General features: G+C 51.2%; 4 protein-coding genes across 4 annotated transcripts; 3 read left to right on the top strand and 1 right to left on the bottom strand.

The window, feature by feature from the left end:
- Positions 1 to 1,917: 1,917 nt before the first annotated feature.
- Positions 1,918 to 3,139, bottom strand: L3040_000859 (uncharacterized protein; the record flags this gene model as incomplete). The annotated part of the gene is made up of 2 exons (XM_007288042.1): positions 1,918 to 2,882; positions 2,935 to 3,139. The coding sequence occupies 2 exons, from the start codon at positions 3,137 to 3,139 to the stop codon at positions 1,918 to 1,920; spliced, it is 1,170 nt and encodes a 389-aa protein (XP_007288104.1).
- Positions 3,140 to 4,343: 1,204 nt separating this feature from the next.
- Positions 4,344 to 6,028, top strand: L3040_000860 (uncharacterized protein; the record flags this gene model as incomplete). The annotated part of the gene is made up of 3 exons (XM_066155339.1): positions 4,344 to 4,445; positions 4,530 to 5,707; positions 5,941 to 6,028. The coding sequence occupies 3 exons, from the start codon at positions 4,344 to 4,346 to the stop codon at positions 6,026 to 6,028; spliced, it is 1,368 nt and encodes a 455-aa protein (XP_066013366.1).
- A 4,404-nt stretch (positions 6,029 to 10,432) lies between these two features.
- On the top strand, positions 10,433 to 10,783 carry L3040_000861 (uncharacterized protein; the record flags this gene model as incomplete). The annotated part of the gene is made up of 1 exon (XM_007288039.1): positions 10,433 to 10,783. One exon carries the CDS (start codon positions 10,433 to 10,435, stop codon positions 10,781 to 10,783), a length of 351 nt encoding a protein of 116 aa, XP_007288101.1.
- Positions 10,784 to 14,907: 4,124 nt separating this feature from the next.
- Positions 14,908 to 15,845, top strand: L3040_000862 (uncharacterized protein; the record flags this gene model as incomplete). Its single annotated transcript, XM_007288037.1, has 2 exons — positions 14,908 to 15,475; positions 15,547 to 15,845. 2 exons carry the CDS (start codon positions 14,908 to 14,910, stop codon positions 15,843 to 15,845), a joined length of 867 nt encoding a protein of 288 aa, XP_007288099.1.
- Positions 15,846 to 18,012: the final 2,167 nt, after the last annotated feature.

Consider the following 18,012-nt stretch of genomic DNA (forward strand, 5'->3'; position numbering starts at 1 on the left):
GCGACGGTGTCTAGCGAGAAGCCCGATCTGTATGTAGGGAGCTGCGGTAGCGTACCTACCGTGGCGGACCTGACTGCACAACTACCGTACGTATTCGGGGGAGGGAGGTGTGCCCTTACGGCTTTTAAGGGAGGCATGGAGGATGGTTGTGATGTCAACGCTGAGCTTCTGACCTTTGATAAGATCGTGAACTGGTTGGCTAGACTTCGAGGGATACGGTGGAAGCATGTCGGGAAGGAAGATTTGGCGATGTAGGTGGGCAAATTGGCTAGGGGTACTCGTTCCTACCTTAAAGGGTAGTAAAGGGTCATTTGAATGGTCTTCCGATCCTCTTTTAAAAAGAAACGGTTATAAGACCGTTCAAAATCAGTACTAGTTATAAATCAAGAATAATTTAATTTTTTAATCGTTTTTAAGCTTAAGACCGTTTTATAGTCGTCCGTCCATATTATTAAAACAGCTTTATTAATAAGGTCGTTTTATTAATAAAGTCGTTTTTTTTTTAAAAAAAAAAAAATTCTTTTTAAAATACTTCGATAACTATTTCAAAAAAGGATATCGTTATAAATACAAATCACTTCTCAAATGAAATCGCTATAATAATAATCCTTTACTAAATTCGATGCCAAGATATTTCTCGGTATCGCCGCCACGGCTTATATATCAACACTGCGGTTTTTTTTCATAATCGAATTCGATCGATTTAATAAAAGTTCATCTACTCAATTTAAAGATCGTTTTATAAGCGGTAGTAAGTATAAGTAATAGAAAGTAGACAAGCAAATAACCAAAAGATTCTCTACTTACTAATCTACATTCTTTAAAACAGTTCCAAGTTCGGGCACGGCTTTAAAACGGCTATAAGACGGTCTTAAAAACGCTCGAAAACGATCCCAAGACGGTTTTGATACGAAAAAGACGAGCGTGTAAAAAAGATGATTTTTAATCGAATAAATGGGTTCGATTTTAGCTCCGATGTAGATCATTTTAATCGTTTGTTTTTAAATTCTATTTAATTTTACGCATCGGCTTGAAGTGATCTGTTAATTATGCCGATTTATTAAGATCGTTTTTAAACGAGATAGTTATCAGACGATCAGCTAACCGTTTGAAAGCCCTTGCATTCCCCTTTCAAGGTACGTATTAAAGAAAGGGAGTTGTGCCCTCGTGGCTTGAAGGGAGGCACGGATGGTTATGATATCAACGCTTCCCCCTCCCACCTTTAATAAAATCGTAAATTGATTAGCTAGATTTCGAGAGATACGGTAGAAGCATGTCCGGAAGGAAGATTTGGCGACGTAGGTGGGCAAGTTGGCTAGGGGGACTCGTTCCTACTACGTTCCGCGGTAGACTTGCTCTACGTACGGCTCTTTGAGTAAGAAGAAGTGTCGAACACGCTGAAGCTAGCTGCTCTGGCCCGATTTGAAATTCGCTTTGGAGATAAGAGAGGTCTTGGGAGATGCATGGGGATGGATGGGAAAGGGGAACCGGTGGAGGATAATCATATGAGTAATTACTGAAAGCCGAAAACTCAGTACAGTAGGGACTCGGGAATGATAAGTAATAGCCTGGGCGCGGTAGATGAGGAAGATCTCAAGAATCCTGGGCCTGGAAGTAATTTTCATATCCAAATAGTCGGTCTACGGCCAAGCCGTCCATAGCTCAGCAGGATCCAGACGTAAATGAATAGATAAATTGGAACAGGACTTGGGTGTATTCACTTCAGGGAAGATGCCCAGTGGCACGACCATCTTAGAATCGCACTGCACCTACTTTATCGGAGAGCCGTCGGAGCAATTATCTCACCACTCAAAATCTTTCCCTTACGTCCTGTCTCCGCAGCCGCAGGAGCTCTTCTCTCCAGAGGTGATATTGAATGCTTGAGACGGCCATCTGCACGAGGTCCTTCTTTTCATTTTATTTTTCCCAAACGGGCAAATCTATGTCCACAACTATGGGCTTATTAAACTTCCTTCCACCCGCATGCGGCCAGCTTGACTTCACGATAGCTGCGTTAATGATGCATGTCTCCCGACGACCCATCCTGCCAGATAAAGCCTCCAAATCGCACCTCGGGGAAGGGGGAACACCTCCTTGACCACGAGTGGCAGGTGGTAGGTCTGGCAGAGCAGCAAGCAGACTTGCTGTCATCGGTGAAAGTCTCGGTTCTGTAGCGGGCCGTGGTTGTGACCAGTGCGAGACCCCCAGCTTTTCTTCGGCCATAACCAGAGCCGGCCCAGGGAATTGGATAGCCGTGGCACCCGTATTTCGCGCATGTGATGCAAAATCCCCGGCAAACCCATCGTTATCGATAGGCTTTCGTCCCTTGATTGTGAGATCAACCAACGAGATTTTCTTGTTATTCAAGCCCGGATCTTCCCATCGCTCCACCGTGCCTTCTTTGAACTTGATATTCGGCCCTGATAAATCCCAGCGCACACGCTCCACGCCTCGACCTTCATGCACATGCCCACAGATCGCCATCCGTGGCCTGACTCTCCAAAGTGCATTCCGTAAGGCTCCGCATCCCGCAGCTCTGCGGTCTTTTCTTTCATCACAATGATGTTTTGGAGGAGTATGTGTTACGACAATGTCCGAGTCCAGAGGTATATTTTCCCAAATCTGTGCCGCCTCTTGTACTCTATATCCAAATGCCCACATGCCATCTGCCGGAGAGAGAGGCGACCCGAATATCTTGAAACCTGTGTGAGGACCAGACGGCGATTTGAGTTTGACTACGGCAGCTTCATGCTTCAGCCACAGAACAGAGGGGGAGTTGTCCAACAGCGCTTGGCATCTTGCTGTATCCTGTGGGTCTTGGTTGTGAAAGTGTAGACCGTACTGAGAATAGAAGTCCGAGTCGAGTGTAATGTCATGGTTTCCTTCTAGTGTTAGCTCTGTGGACCGCGTGCTATGGAGCGAAGGTCATCTTACCTGCAATGACAATCTTTGCTTCGAAATCTGCTTCCTCGAGCCATTGGACGGTTTTCAGCAGCTCTGAATAGGAGCCCTGGTTGGTCATGTCCCCAGCATGTATCAGGACGTCGCCCTTAGGAAGCTTGAATGCACCTCCTGGGAGGGCATTGTGGGTATCTGAGAGAATGACGAACCTGGTCTTACAAAGTTTCGACTCTGTCATAGTTGGTTGGAGTTGAGAGCACCACGAGAGCCCACGTCAGGGTACCGACAGATAATTTGCTGACGTGGAATAAAGGAGAGAGGCACCATTGCCTGCCTACCTAAGCACCTTACTCACTGGCCTGACCTGGCAGCGGATGTGCCGTGTGCCATGTGCTCGTGAGAAGATTTACCAGATGTCGTATTGTATAGCGGGTAGTGCAAATAAACATCGGCAGGGCTGAGTAGGAATGTTCCATGCGGAGAGTGGGTACGGTACCGACCTATGCATGGTAGATAGGTTAAGTTATCAGAAATTACTGTCATACGTAGTAGATTGCGTTGGACCGTGTACTGTTTTGTTAACAACCGACCTCTCGGCATTTCTGGTTGTGGTTGTGGTTGTGGTTGTGGTAGTGGTAGTGGTAGTGGTAGTGGTTGTGGTTGTGGTTCTGGTCCGGTCTGGTCTGGGGGCCCATCGCTTATTACCTAGTATTTCCGGAGCGGACAAGGAAGGACATTGATCCGATCCGATCCACCATCACCTTTCAGCAGAGCCTCATCTTCTTCATCCAGGACGATCAACTACCATATCCCGCTATCCCGCTATCACCCTATCACCCTATCACCCTATCACGCTAACCAACCACCCTAATCCTGCTCCTGCTTCTTTATTTGTCCCCGCACCGCACTGCACCCTTCCGCAAATAAATCCAACCTGAACTCAATCTCGAAATTCCCCTCAGCAACCACCACTTCCACCACTGTCACCACTGCCAACGAGCGCGTCGATTTCATTCTTTCCCGGGCAAATTCCTTGCACCCCATCGCCATCGCCATCGCCATCGCATCAGGCCCTACCTCGACATCACTCCACGCACGTCCTCGTGCTGACCAACTCGTGCTCCTATTAAGTGTGCGTCCTTGATATTGCTGCAGGAATTGCGCTTTAATGCATTGATTCCACCCTCGCGAGGCGCGCAAGACCAAAAAAAAAAAAAAAGAGAGAGACCTGCCAGCGATTCATTCCCTCTGTCTCCCTCCCACGTCCAAAAGTCCCCTCTTTGCTCCTGAAGACATCTTGAGACCGACGAATACAATCAAAACAAACCTGGCTATTCGAAGCCACGCCGCTCCTCCCTTGTGGACAGGTCTTCTCCAGCACCCCTCAAACCCGTCCAGCCAGCAAGATTGATACCTTTAAGTTCGGTCTACCAGAGAGCAGGATGGCTGCGGCCTCTGCGCCGCAAGCCTCTAGCTTGAGACCTCCCAGCAGGTCGCACGGAGGTCAAAATTCCTGGAACTTTTCTGTACCGACACACTTAGATGTCAGTAATAGGACCCGAGCCTCTGTCGTCCCCTCTGCTGTGAATACTCTGCTATGAAAAAGTACTGATCCAAATTTCCTACAGGCAACCTCATCAGAGGCGGCGAAATCTAATCGACCACCCCTATCAAATACAAACGGACACGGCCTCGCTAGGTCAACATCCCGCACAGAACTCTCCCAGCGAAAACCCGATTATATCCCCTCCCGATCTACAGAAACAGTCCATCTGGCGCCTGCACGAATCAATGCCTTCAGCCGCAATGATGGTAATATCAGCGACAATGGGAGTGCGCCGGACAGTCTGCTCGACTTGTACGGGCCAAACAGAAGCGGGATTAATGGCATGGATCATGGCGAAGTAGAGCCAGCCAAGGAGGCATCTGAGGACGACGATCCAGAGAGATCGCGTTGGATACACCGGGACAAACTTGCGCGTATCGAGAGTCAAGAACTTCAGGCTGCCGGTCTTATTCTTCCTCGGTCGCGAGCTGCTAGCAGATCAAGTCGTCGAGAACACAGTCGAGACCCACAGGCGAATGGTTTAAGAAGCGAGCAAGCACAAAAACTGCAGCGTGGTTCATTTCCAACTGATGAAGAAGAGGCCCCGCAAAGTAATGCTTGGGATTTGCGGACACCAGAAGAAGCTGCTGCAGAGCAAGTGGACTATCCACAAGACGTTAGTGGAGGCGTGAAGGCCGTGTCTCGGATACCAGTTCTGAAGGCCAGTCCTCTCCCGATACCACTTCAACACCTGGAGCGAGACACCCCAATACGGAGAACTCCAGGCGGTGGGTTGACAGCAGATGACGAGTCAATATCATACCCAAAGTCCCGCGGCCGGAGTCAAAGCATCAAGGTCCAAGAAGAAGCAGCAGCGACTCCGACCCCCGCCAAACGATTGACATCTGAGAACTCTCCAACCAAGAAGGCCCCCTTACGTAAAGGGTCAGTACCCACCAGCCGTGGCGCCCCTACTCAAAGGCCGAAGACGAGGTCCAGCTCTAACCAAACCAACACGATATCCAGACCACAAACACGAGCCGGGGATTCGGGCCCAAGCACCAATACCAGCAAACGCCCCGAAGGAGACCCCCCGTGGCTGGCCACAATGTTCAAGCCGGATCCCCGACTGCCACCCGATCAACAACTTTTGCCGACGGTAGCCAAGCGTTTACAACAAGAGCAGTGGGAAAAGGAAGGAAAATTCGGCAATACCTATGATACAGACTTCCGACCTTTGAACAATGAACCATTATCTCGGTCAGTTGAACCTCAGGCGCCCGCGGAAGCAGAGAAGAAGGCAGAGGAGCCTGCTCCCAGGACCAACTGGCCACTACAAAATCCCAGAAGTCCCGATCTAAGTCCAGGAAGTTCCGATCTAAATCCAGGAAGTCCCGGTCTGAGTCCAGGAAGTCCCGGTCTAAGTCCAAGAAGTCCCGGTCTAAGTCCAAGAAGTCCCGGTCTAAGTCAAAGAAGTCCCGGTCTAAATCCAGGAAGTCCCAGTCTGAGTCCAGTAAGTCCCGGTCTAAGTTCAGGACGTCCAGGGACAGCAGGAAACGGAAGCTACTCGACAATGCCTAGAATCCATACTGGTGGTACTGGCATACCCATGGGTGTAGGACCTCTTCCCAGTCCCAACCCGCCAATGAGGATGCAAGAGCGCCCCGATAACTGGAAAAGGGGTGGCTGCAGATGTTGTGTTGTAATGTAATTTAATGCTCCGCCTACAGATGGAGCACCCTTTCCCATTTCTTTTGTCAATAAAGAAATTTGGAAATTTCTACCAATTGTCATTAGCGCCTGAGCGACGACGCCTTTGTTTCTGCACGCCTGCCGTTCTCCATGCTCTGCGGGTGGTGCCAGCTTCCCGTTTTCTGGACTCTCGATTCCTTGAGGTTTATTGGGCAAACAGGGGCGCGCAATGCATACATACATCTTGTCTCGACGGACAGCACATATTTTCCTTTCCTTTGGCCGAAGCAGGAGAACTAGCCGTACTATCTACTATCACGAAATAACGTCTTTCCTTGGTGCTGCGTTTTTCCTTTGCTGGACTGCTGAGAGGTGGTGGTGGGCCGCATTGATTCCCCGGGAGCTGTGGACGCTGCCAGTTTCCTTGTACATGTTGACTAAGATCGATAGGAGGAGGCTGCTAGTTGTAGAGGGGCTCGAATGAGCGGCGGAGCAGCGGCGGAGAGGCGGAGCGCTTCGAGAGCGGATTGGATGATCGATGTTTGTTGATACCATTTCGAGACCGTCAAGTGGAGACGGCCCTCCCTCGAACAAAATCTGTGCTTATGCTGGGTGGCTTTTTGAAGAGCTACAGAGCGTTATTGTACATGTATTGTTCTTTTGACTCTTAGCGTAGCACTTTTGATTTTCGCTCTTGAGTTGTGGACAGTAAGCGAGGAGAGTGAAGGGCGACGAGAGGTTTCGCGAAAGCATTGTATATAAAAATCGGGGGGTCTAAAGGCGTTACCCATCCCGTTGCCTTACCGTTCACGACATGGTGTTTTTCTTCTCCATGGTAGTTTGCTTTCCTATTTTGCTCACGTGCCTTATCAGCAGTCTTCCTCAAGTGACGACTCGTGAGAGTGGAAATGGAGGAGAGAGGAGGCCTGATGTCCCTGGATGTGATCTGTCCGCCAGCTCTCTCTCTCTCTCTCTCTCTCTCTCTCAGTCTCTCTCTCAGCCAAGTATTCTCGATTAAATTGGCAGCATTGCAACACATCTGACCGTTCTACAGCTACTTCTGCAGCGGTTTGGTCAGGGGAACGGCGGAGCGAAAGCCAGATTGAATCGCGTTGCGTTGCCTTGCACCACACCACCGCTTGACAGACGATTCTCGCGGCCTCGCACGTAGCTTACGGAGTAGTGGTTGGGTAGGGTAGGTAGAGCAGAAGAGGGGGGGAGTGTGGAAAGTAATTGGGGAGAGAGAGAGAGCAGAGGAGATAACGATATAGCGAGCGGTAAGCATCCAAGTAAGGGCGGATCTAAACATTTTTTTATCTCTCCATTGGTTGGTTTGTTTACCGAGGAATTCATTATCTGTTATTGCTTGATATTGCTTGTTACCGCAAGGCATGGAAAGGCAAGGCAAGGCGAGGCAAGGCAAGGCAAGGCAAGGCTACGCGCTATTGACACTGTAGTAGATAGTAGTAGCTGGACATCAGAGTGCGTGCGGCAGAAGTGGCTAGTTAAGAAGAGGAAGGAGAGAAGGAGGAGAACAAAGGGGAAGAGGAAAAGGAAGGTAGAAGAGCCAGCTACAGTAGCAAATAGCATTTAGTACTACCCCTGGACGCCGAACGCAATAAACCCCGAGCCCGTGTTACTACTATGATGGTGAAACAATAGTCAACTATGGTAGAGCTACACACGGACGGAGCTGTACGTAGGGTACGGAGAGAAAGCGTTATTTACAGTAGGTATTAGCCTGAACTTCTGCGCTCGGGTCTCCATGGACGGACGGGTGGGTCGGGACTGCAGCGGGTAAGTATTGTTCCGTGTCAACCGAGGGGTACGGGACGCTTTACCTAATCGATCAGCATCGTTACGGAGGTACAGCGGCTAACTGTTGCAACCCTCGTCACCGCCCCACAGCCACTTTTCTTAACCTGATTGGGCTTCTGCCAAGATGGGATTCTTCGAGAACCCCTTATGGTCACCGTTACTGGCCCAGATTGGGTTAGGAATAGTGGATGGGGGGCGGTGAGGGTCACAACACTTAACCGCCGTCCGTACCTCCGCTCCCCGTAAAATGCCTCAACAGCTGTATTCGAACGCTGGTTCTTGAATTGGAGCATCGATACAATGTCACTCGACCTTCCAGATCAATGCGCGGATGCTTTGCCGCATTCTCCTGAGCCCTCGCCCCCCTTAGAGCCTTCGGCCGCTTTACAGCCGTCGCCCACCTTACAGCCTTCGCCCACCTTACAGCCTTCGACTACCTCCCAGCCTTCGACTACCTCCCAGCCTTCGACTACCGGTACCCTACGGCCGAAAGCTCCAGATCTTACTCGCGATCAGCGCCGAGATATATGCCTTTTGAAAGAAATCGGTTGGTCTTTTAAGCAAATACAAGCCCATCTTCAATTCAAGCCAACATTGTCGCAAATTCGATATGCGATTCGATCAGGAAGACCATCTACGCCGAAAAAAAGAACTGGAAGACCTCCCTTGTTAACGCAAGCTCAAGTTGAAGAGCTGATCGATTTTATCTGTGCATCTAAAGAAAACCGACGTATGTCTTACGAGAAGCTTGCAGCTGAATTGGATTTCGGAGTAGGGAAAGATGCGATTCGATCTGCGCTTGCTCGAGAAGGATTTAATCGTCGATTGGGTACGCGAAAGCCTCCGGTTTCCGACAAGAACCGACAAGGCCGTTCACAACAAACCCGGGATCTAGCTCAAGTCCCGTCCCTTTCACCACGTTTAGAAGGCAACGACGACGTCCAGAACGCAACGCCCGGTGGGCCCGAGGAGGGGATGTCACGCAGAATGACTCCGACAGGTACAGGCAGTTGAAAGCGAGAGAGCCGGCAGTCCAGCTGCAGATTCCTCTCTCGCCGAGAAAGAAAGGCTGGCTGGCTGGCTGGCTGGCTTGGGCCCTGCGATGTCCCTCTATCGCGCGTGGCACTCGGATCTCGGGGTTGGTCTGGACCGGTCTGGATGATGGGTTGGGCCGGGGGCGGTGCGGGGGGGGAAGAAGTGGAAAAGGTTTTTTCGTTTCTGCTTTCGATGCGCTTACCCTTCCGTTGTTAATTTTCTCAGAAGGTCAATCGGGGTTTGTGTTTTGTTTCTTCGCCGTTTGTAGTAATTTTCTCGCTTCGGATATCGGGCATGCTTGCTTGTTTTTGGGCGTTGCGTTGCGGTCGAGTCAGGGAGGATAGGGGTCCAGACGGGTGTGAGTAAGCTGGAAGATGCAAGGATCTTGCTTCGATCCCTCGTGTGGGCTGGGCTGGAGATAGATGATGGATGGAGAGGAGACGCTGCTGGGTGCATGAGGTTCATTTTAGGAGGTTCATTTTAGGAACTTCAGAATAGGGGGGGGGGGGGCGAGGGGGAAGGGGGAAGGGCAATCTCCTATGGTCAAGAGCGACGGGATGGAGGTCCTTTTTTTTTTATTTTTTTTATGGTGGTCAGTAAGATGCTCTAGAAGCAGAAAGAACTCTCCTCCACGTGAGAAACAAAGAACCACGTGTACCGTGCAGAAGTCAGGCCGTAAGAAGCCAAGTCCACAGTCCACAGTCCCGAGTCCCAAGTACTTCTAGCTTTCGGTCTGTCTAACTCACAATCGCATTGTTAATCGAAGTAAACGACTCTCGGGCCCGTCGGGCAAATCAGACCCCGTCTCTCCCGAGTCCCCGAGTGCCCGGCTCGCGAAAAAGCTTGGCGGCCCCGGTTTTCCAGCCCTGCCAAGTGGAATACTGATCGGGAGCTGGATAGAAGATCAACGATCGTCGATCTACTATCGATGTCCTGGTTGGGCTCTTGGGCTGGGCGTTTGGACTCTCTTGGAGTCGGCTCTTGGGCTCTTTGGCCCTTTTTGCCTTTTGCCCTTTTTGCCCTTTTTTGCCCTTTTTTGCCCTTTTTTGCCCTTTTTTGCCCTTTTTTGCCCTTTTTGCCTTTTGCCCTTTTTGCCTTTTGCCCTTTCGCCCTTTTGCCCTTTTGCCCTTTTGCCTCGGTGCCCTGCCCTGGTGGTGCCCTGGTGGTGTCCTGGTGCCCTGTTGCCCTTGCTTGGGATCCTGGCTGTGCACAGAGGGACTCGCACTCGCACTCGCTCGACCTTGCAATTCATATAAACTTTAACCCCCCCGTCTTGACCTTCTTCTCACATCTACCTACATCCACATCCCACATCCACATCCACATCCAACATCCACAACTATCCACTTCCACATCCACCTGCGCAGATTAAATATCAGGGTCCCCGCCCCGCTCCAGGCAAACCTACATCCGCCGTCGAGAACAGAGCATCCAACCACCATGAGCCCTCGACACTATCAAGTGCAGAACGAGGCCACCCGCAGCATCCGCACTGCCTCTCCTCATCGACCAACTACGCGAACCTCCACCTCGTCCGACTCCTCCTCATCCTCCGCCAGTAGCTCGCCCTCCTACTCGGAGTCGGCCATCGCCTACGCATTGAACACGAACACCTCTTACGCACGGGTCGAGGTTATGCGCTGCTCGCGCTGTGCGAAGTGCGTCGAGACCATCGTCACTTCAAGATCCGGGAGGGTCGGCCCAGATGATGCTGAGGCATCAGGCATGGTCAGATTTGGCCACAACCTCTACTACTGTGATCGATGCGCACGCATGGTGGGCTACAAGTGAAAGAGGGACCGACCTCAGGGACAGCAGAGTCGTAACGATGATGCCGCGTGGAAAGGAAAGAAGTTCTCGAACGACCGGGCTGGGATCAAGTACCGGAAAGGACCTTGATACCAACCAACTTCAACAAAACGCCCTCCACCCCATCTCACGATACCAAAACCAAGAATATCTACAAACGACACCAAACCCTAAAACCCCACACCCGATACTACCCCGGGAAAAAACGTCCACACGTGACACTACCTCGCGGCCTCGGCAAGATCTCCACGGGGTAACTCCCCTGCAAGCCACAATGCCCAACGTCCACTCACCAGGCGCCGCAATCTGTCGGTCCAAGAAAGTACGGGAGGGGTTTCTGTCAATCCCTGAATTCGGATCTCCTGACTCGATATTGTGGCTTCAGTGATGTCATCGCATCTGCTGTTTAGAAACTTGAGGGAATGATCAGGAGTGTAGGAGAGAGCATTAGACTTGGCATGAGATGCGCGTTCTGCATTGCAGCTGCCCACCCCAAAGGGGAGAGGGACTTTGATGCTGTTGATGCGGGCGCAAAGAGGTCGACAACGACGCTCTCCTTTGGCCTCTTGGCCATTACGACCACGATGCATAGGGGTGTGTTTTCTGCTGGAGCAAGCATTGGTTTGCAGCATTTTTTTCGGCTAGCGTTTTCTCCCGCTCTTCTTTCATTTTTCGCAGGGTAGAAATTTGTATGATATCCAAAAGATGATGCTATTACATTTCATGTGGAGGAGAAGCAGCTAGCTGCATTTCACATTTACGGTTGTGTCGCTCCAGCTAGAGAAAGACACCAATCCAAGACACTATTTTTATGCCAACACACGCTGTTCTCTCGTGATGAATCCTCATTTTATCTTTGACATGAGAAATTCGCAGAGCCGCTTCGCTCCCGACATGGCATTCATCACCTCATGCCGTTTCGGAAAAGCCTCTCGTCAGTGACAGAGCCACGCATCAATGACGTGACTTGACACTTTGACAGCCGTATTCGAATACGATCGATCCTCTACCTATTACCTACCTTTCTCAACCCGTCCCCTCCCCTCCCGTCCCGTCCCGTCCTTCCGAGTGTCTCCGCACCTACCTATCGGTATTGCGCAGCACGTGCCCAGGTACGTAAGTACATCAGTACGTCGGTACGTCAGCACGTCAGTACATCAGTCAGTACGTATGAACGCGGCTCGCTCGCTCGCTCGCTGTTCCGAGCCGACGCGTCTCTGCTGCGGCTACCTATCCAGCTTACGTCGTGCAGACGTCGGATTTCCGTACGAGTCTAGTCGGTCTAGTGCCCATGCCACTCCGTCCCGTCCCGCGTCCCGCGTCCCGCGTCCCGCGTCGCCGACGCCGACGCCGTCGCTTCGGGTGAGGTGAGGTACCTCGGGTCCCTTTTTTCATTATTACTATTATGATTATTACTCCTAATCCTGCGTCTTTCTTTTTCTCCTTTCCACGTTCCGCATTTAGGTCGGGTCCGAGTCAGAATCGGATTCTTTCATTTGCCTCTGCGTACAACATTGCAGCTTTACCGGTACTACCTACTTACTGTACGTCGTGGCGCGGGGGCTTGGAGGGGACTCAGCTAGCGTGGGTGGGTGCGTGGGTAAGCGAGGCGGGGGAAATCTATAAAAAGAAAAGTTTAATCTTATTTATTTATATATATATGTTTATTTATATGTGTATTTATATTTAGATACCTACCTAGGCTTGCGCTCACTACCGGTACCTGGCCTACCTCCCGTAGCTAAACGAAAAGAGCGAACGGGCGCGTGAACGGATACGGGAGAGGGAGAGATGGAAAGGGGGAAAGAGAGGGAGAGAGGGGCCCGTGAGCAGTTTCGAAACGCGAGGGAACGAGTATACGAATGGATGGATGGATGGATGGGCGGCGAGCGGATGGACACGCAATGAGCTGAATAATACGTATGCCTGCACAAATACATGTTTGGCGCGTTTGACCGGACCGAGGGTATGGGTATGGATCTGGGTATGGATACGGATCTGGATCTGGATCTGGACATGTGCGGAGAGACCCAAGAGGGGGGGGAAATGGTTTAAAGGCGGGATTGCTGGGGCTTGGTGTTGATCTTTTCTTTGCTTTTCTTCGCTTCCGCTCCCCCGTGGGGAAAAGAAGGAGGGGGATGGGGCATGTACGGAGTCTGTGTTTCCGATTTTTGTTTCTGCGTCCTGATGCACATAGGTAGGTACCGGTACTGTGCATGTCATGCATGCGTGCATACAGGCTATACAGTAGAGCGGAGGAGAAGGTCCCCTCCTGCTCGCCGTCTTTGCTTTTTGTCGCGGGGAGGATGGGATGGGATGAGGGGGTGTTTCGCGATTGTTTTGGCGCGCTTTGCGTCTTGCGGAGGGAGTTGGGACGACGACGACGACGACGACGAGGAGGAGGAGGAGGAGGAGGAGGAGGGTGACGATGAGGATGATGATGCGTTGGTCGGTCTGTTGTTTTCGCATGTTTTTTATGCATTATCCATCATCATCATCATCATCGTCATTGTTGTCATCATCGATACTTCTAGCATGACTCCCTCTCTCTCTCTTTTTCTAATACTCAGTGCGGTCGGCGCCGATTCAATACCTGCTCTCCTCCGATCGCATCGTCTCTCCTCCGCAAGTATTTATTTATCCATCCATCCCTTCTCTTTCCCTTCTTCGTCTTCCTCCTGCACCTCAACTCGTGTTGTATATCCAAGATACATACCATGATATAGCTCAAGCGAGACTCTTCCTGTTTAGTTCCCACGCCTGCCAACTAGCTCTCCGTACTTGAGGAACGCACGAACCGAGAAGTCAAGTCTCGGCTTCTCAAGCCAGCTAGCTGCTCATAACCTAATCATCCACGTGCATCTATCCGTTGCACTTTTACGCATCCGGGCTTTCGTTGGTGATTGCCGATATGAGCAAGTAAGTAAGTGAGTAAGTAGATCTCGAGCTGGATGGTGCAGGTGCAGGCTCTTTCTTGAAGTGATGTATTGTGTGCGTGTTTTTGTTCATTGAGTCTATCGGATGGAGCTGCTGGTATTTTCGGCTGGGCTAATGAGAGCGAGGAATTGAATGGTAGGAGGTGAGTTTGTAAGGGGGGGGGGGGGGGGGGGGGGGTTCAGAGGGTAGCGATGTGTGTGAGATTGGACTCATTTACTTGTGGTTTGAAATAGAGATAACTAGCTGCTTCATTGCTTGCGGGAGCGGGAGATGGGCAAGTGATCGATGGACGTGGGTTTGGGTTAGGATTTGGATCTGAAAAGGGGTCGGTCGAGCTAAGCGAAGCTGGGGCCGCTACGACTTTTTAATATATAGCACAGATAAATACGTTCCTCGTCCTCTTTTCCAATAAGGTGATGAATCTCAGCGAGTGATTGTGTCGCCGCTCTAGAGAATGAGGCTTGCTTCTCCGTATTTTCGATGTTTTGCCTTTTCAATTGTTTCTGGAACACCAGTATGTTGCTGTCCTTACCTCTTTGATTAAGCGAATCTGATCAGAAGATGTGTTCAGAATATCGTTGCTCAATTAGCAAATTCTCGCTGGGAAATAATCAAGCTATACCTGTTTCACTGTTCCATGGTAAATTCCCACGAACGCACTGCTGGGTCTTCTAGTACTCTCTCTAGTACCACGGGGGTGGTTGAGGAGAAGTTTCCACCCCGACTCCATGGACCATTATTTTTTGGCCTCATTCAGTTCGCTTAGAAATACAAGGCCTAACATATAATTGCCGGATTCGAGCCCGAATGAAATGATACATAGACTCCCGGGCAGTTAGGAAGAAGTGTTGCTTCTATAACACGTGATCGAATACATCATTAGTAAAACTCCCTTTTAGGATCATTTTACATAAGTTTAGATCCTAATATACTTATATACACCCCCTAGAAAGCAAATTTAATGCTAATCACTCGGCTCTTCCTGGTTGCCTGTCGTTGATATCGAAATAGCCACGTGAGCGCCAAATCTTCAACTACATGAAAACAACCCATCAAGCTTTCTTCACCTTGCATCACAAGTCAACACCAAAAACTGCCCATCACCCAGATCATTGTTCTCTTCCTCTACACATACACCTTGAACGTATCCGGTGCGCCCCTAGAAGAAAATGGCGCCTTCACAAATCCAAGACTGCAAACTCTGCTTCATCGGCGGAGGGAACATGGGGGCTGCCATCATCGGTGGTCTCCTCGCTAAGGGAAGCACCACGAAAGAAAACATCGTCGTCTCCGACCCCTTCGAAGGCACCCGCCAGAAGCTCGAATCCACCCTCAAGGTGCGCACCACCACCTCCAACGCCGAAGCTTCAGCCGGCGCGGATCTCCTCGTCCTCGCCGTGAAGCCGCAAGTCGCCAAGGGCGTCTGCGAGGATCTCGCTCTCGAGTGGAGCAAGGCTGGGGAGAAAGACTTGCCGCTCATCGTATCGATCTGCGCTGGTCTCCCCGTGGATGCTCTGACGAAGTGGTTCACGGGTGCGGACGGACGCGCGCCCAAGGTTGTGCGCGTGATGCCCAACACGCCTGCCCTGCTGGGTGAGGGTGCCAGCGGGTCGTTTGCGGGAAAGGGCGTGACGGAGGGGGAGAAGAGGCTGGTGACGGCCCTCTTGGAGGGCTTCAGCAAGGTTTCGGAATGGGTCGAGGAGGAGGAGTTGATCGATGTCGTGACCGCGCTGTCAGGTATACGCGCATCTCCTTTCCTGCCGGTGGCACTCGGCCGGTGCGTTTCTCCATGCTGACTGATCTCGCAGGCTCTGGCCCGGCGTACTTCTTTGCGCTCGTCGAGCACATGGTGGCGAGCGCGACGGCCCTGGGCTTGCCGCGAGAGCAAGCTGAGCGCCTTGCGAAGCAGACTTGCCTTGGTGCTGGACGAATGCTGGTTGAGTCTGAGGAGACTCCTGGACAGCTGCGAAAGAACGTCACTAGTCCCAAGGGAACGACCGAGGCTGCGTTGAACAGCTTCAAGGACTCGGGATTGGAGGATATTGTTGGTAAGGCTATGAAGGCTGCTGCTGACCGGGGCGAGGAGCTGGGCAAGGCTTCTTTTTAGGCCCGTGCAAAATAAACTAAAATGGCTCGGGAGATTGAGTTGTCATTTGCAAAATTGGATGTTCTCTCCCACAATTTTTTATCATCGCCATATCAGTCCCAAATGAACGTGTCTATCTCTCATCTTAAATAAACGGTATTGCATCCCTCTCGTAGGATCACGATAGTCTCTGGATAACACACGCTGAAGCTAGCTGGGTTCGTCGACGTGAAGGAGGATGTGTACGAGGTGCCTGGGAGTCCGTGGCCGAGAGATCGCAGCATGAAGAAGCAGGGCTTGTATATGAAAAATGCCGGTCTCATGGTGTTGGATGGGTACAGGTAACTTCTCTCTCGAGCAGGCTTCTCTCGTGAAGAGATCGACGGGCTATGTGCCGAGGCTAGGAATGGTTACAGGAGAACAGACATCCACTGGTATGTTACATAGTAAGTCCTCCTGTACCATCACTTGCCACGGCTGTGCCCGACTTGGCTACAGTCATGCTGTCTGTCTATGGATGAAAGCCTCACTGATTGAGAAGGCCAAGGAACAAACGAGCCCTTGGACCTTGTTGAAGAGGGATTCGCGGAGGTCACCCGTCACCCATCCCAGAATATTCGTGTCCACCTGCGCACAGGGAATTTACATCTACATTTGTATTGAGATCCTAGTGTGCCAGCCGAAGCGAAGCAAGCCACGGCCAGATCAAGCTTTCGATTCACGCATAGCGTGCAACGTGCAACGTGCGAAGTCCAGACACAACCGCTCAAACCAGTATGTAGCTTCTCCCCCACCCACCAGATCTGAATCCCCAGCGTCGTCCGACACCAATCTGCCATCCACTCCCGCTAAGCTCACACCACCGCGTTGGCTTATCTTTCGAAGCGCGGAAGGGCATTTGCGTGCAGGTTACACGGGCTGTGTGGCCTCGACTCGCTTGCCCGCCAAGGCAGGTCGTAAACACAGGTTCGCCAATCAATCGGGGTGTTTCTTCGGCTGTCATCGTCCCCCCCCCCCAAAAGGGGAGGGGGATTTGCTACTGCTGTGCAACAACTCAGATGAAGCGCGCACCAGTCTAGCGAGAAACACAAGTAGTCACATTTCTCATATTCCTGTAGCTAACGCAGCCAGATCATATTCATAACTTGATGTCCGGAACAGAGAGAGGGGTTACCGCACTCTCCTTACCGCACCCCTCCGGCTGAACTGTAATTCAACTATTATCATAGGGAATCATCGCATCTGGACACGCATTACTACAAGCCAAACTCGCTGGCGAGAAAGAACTGACGATGGGATGAGACTTGTGAGAGAGCGTCTTACAGGATACGTCGGTTTCCGCGATTATCCAAGTGTTTTTCTTCTCGTACCGGAGCTGCTTGAGATTGACCCCAATGCCAAATTGGTGCTAGTTCTTCGAGACGCGGACAGATCGTGGAAGAGTATCTACCGCGCATGTGGATTCCAAACACGAATGCAACAAGGCTCTAGGGACTTTGGCTGAGGTGTGATAACCAGGTTTCCTCAAAACCCCCCCGCCGCCTTACGCTGCTCCCAAGAGTTCTCTCTGAAATTGCTCCTGGCTTGCGGTGGATTAGCCAATTCACCGACGGACTCCAAGACAGTTCATCCGCGATCCAAGAAGCCCACGATTTAATGGATATCCGCGTGGATGGAACCCCATGCAAAAGCAACCCCATCTAGTCTCCATAATACCCCATCTAGAAAAGCCATAGCCCAAAGCGAAAGGTCCGAGATGGATATACGCGAATGTATGAAATCGCTCACTGCTGGACCGCCGGTAGCGAACCAGCGTGCAGCGCACGCAGCTTCTTGCAATTGCAAGACTGTCGGTCAGAATGGAATCGGATTCCTGTCTGCCCCCCGAGGTTCGGGGGAGTGGATTCCTTCTATATGATTAGAAGGGATCACGGGACTAGCTATGTAATAGTCTATTTGTGAGGAAGTTGGGGGCCCCTGAGGGTATGCCACGCTAAGATGTCCAGGTAAGCGAGGCACGCTCATGCAAGCGAGCCGGCCCCAACCAAGCTGGGTCGATACCTATTGCCGTACCGACACGAACCCAAAACACTAGCTTCGCTTGAAGCTAGCAACAAGGTGATCCTCGACCTCGTCCCGATGCAACCCTCGCAGCGAAGTCGGTAAACCACGATCGCAAGCTCCGGGA

This window comes from Drepanopeziza brunnea (assembly GCF_022702325.1).
Source record: "Drepanopeziza brunnea f. sp. 'multigermtubi' strain 214-2 chromosome Unknown ctg1, whole genome shotgun sequence".
Taxonomy (NCBI): Eukaryota; Fungi; Ascomycota; class Leotiomycetes; order Helotiales; family Drepanopezizaceae; genus Drepanopeziza; species Drepanopeziza brunnea.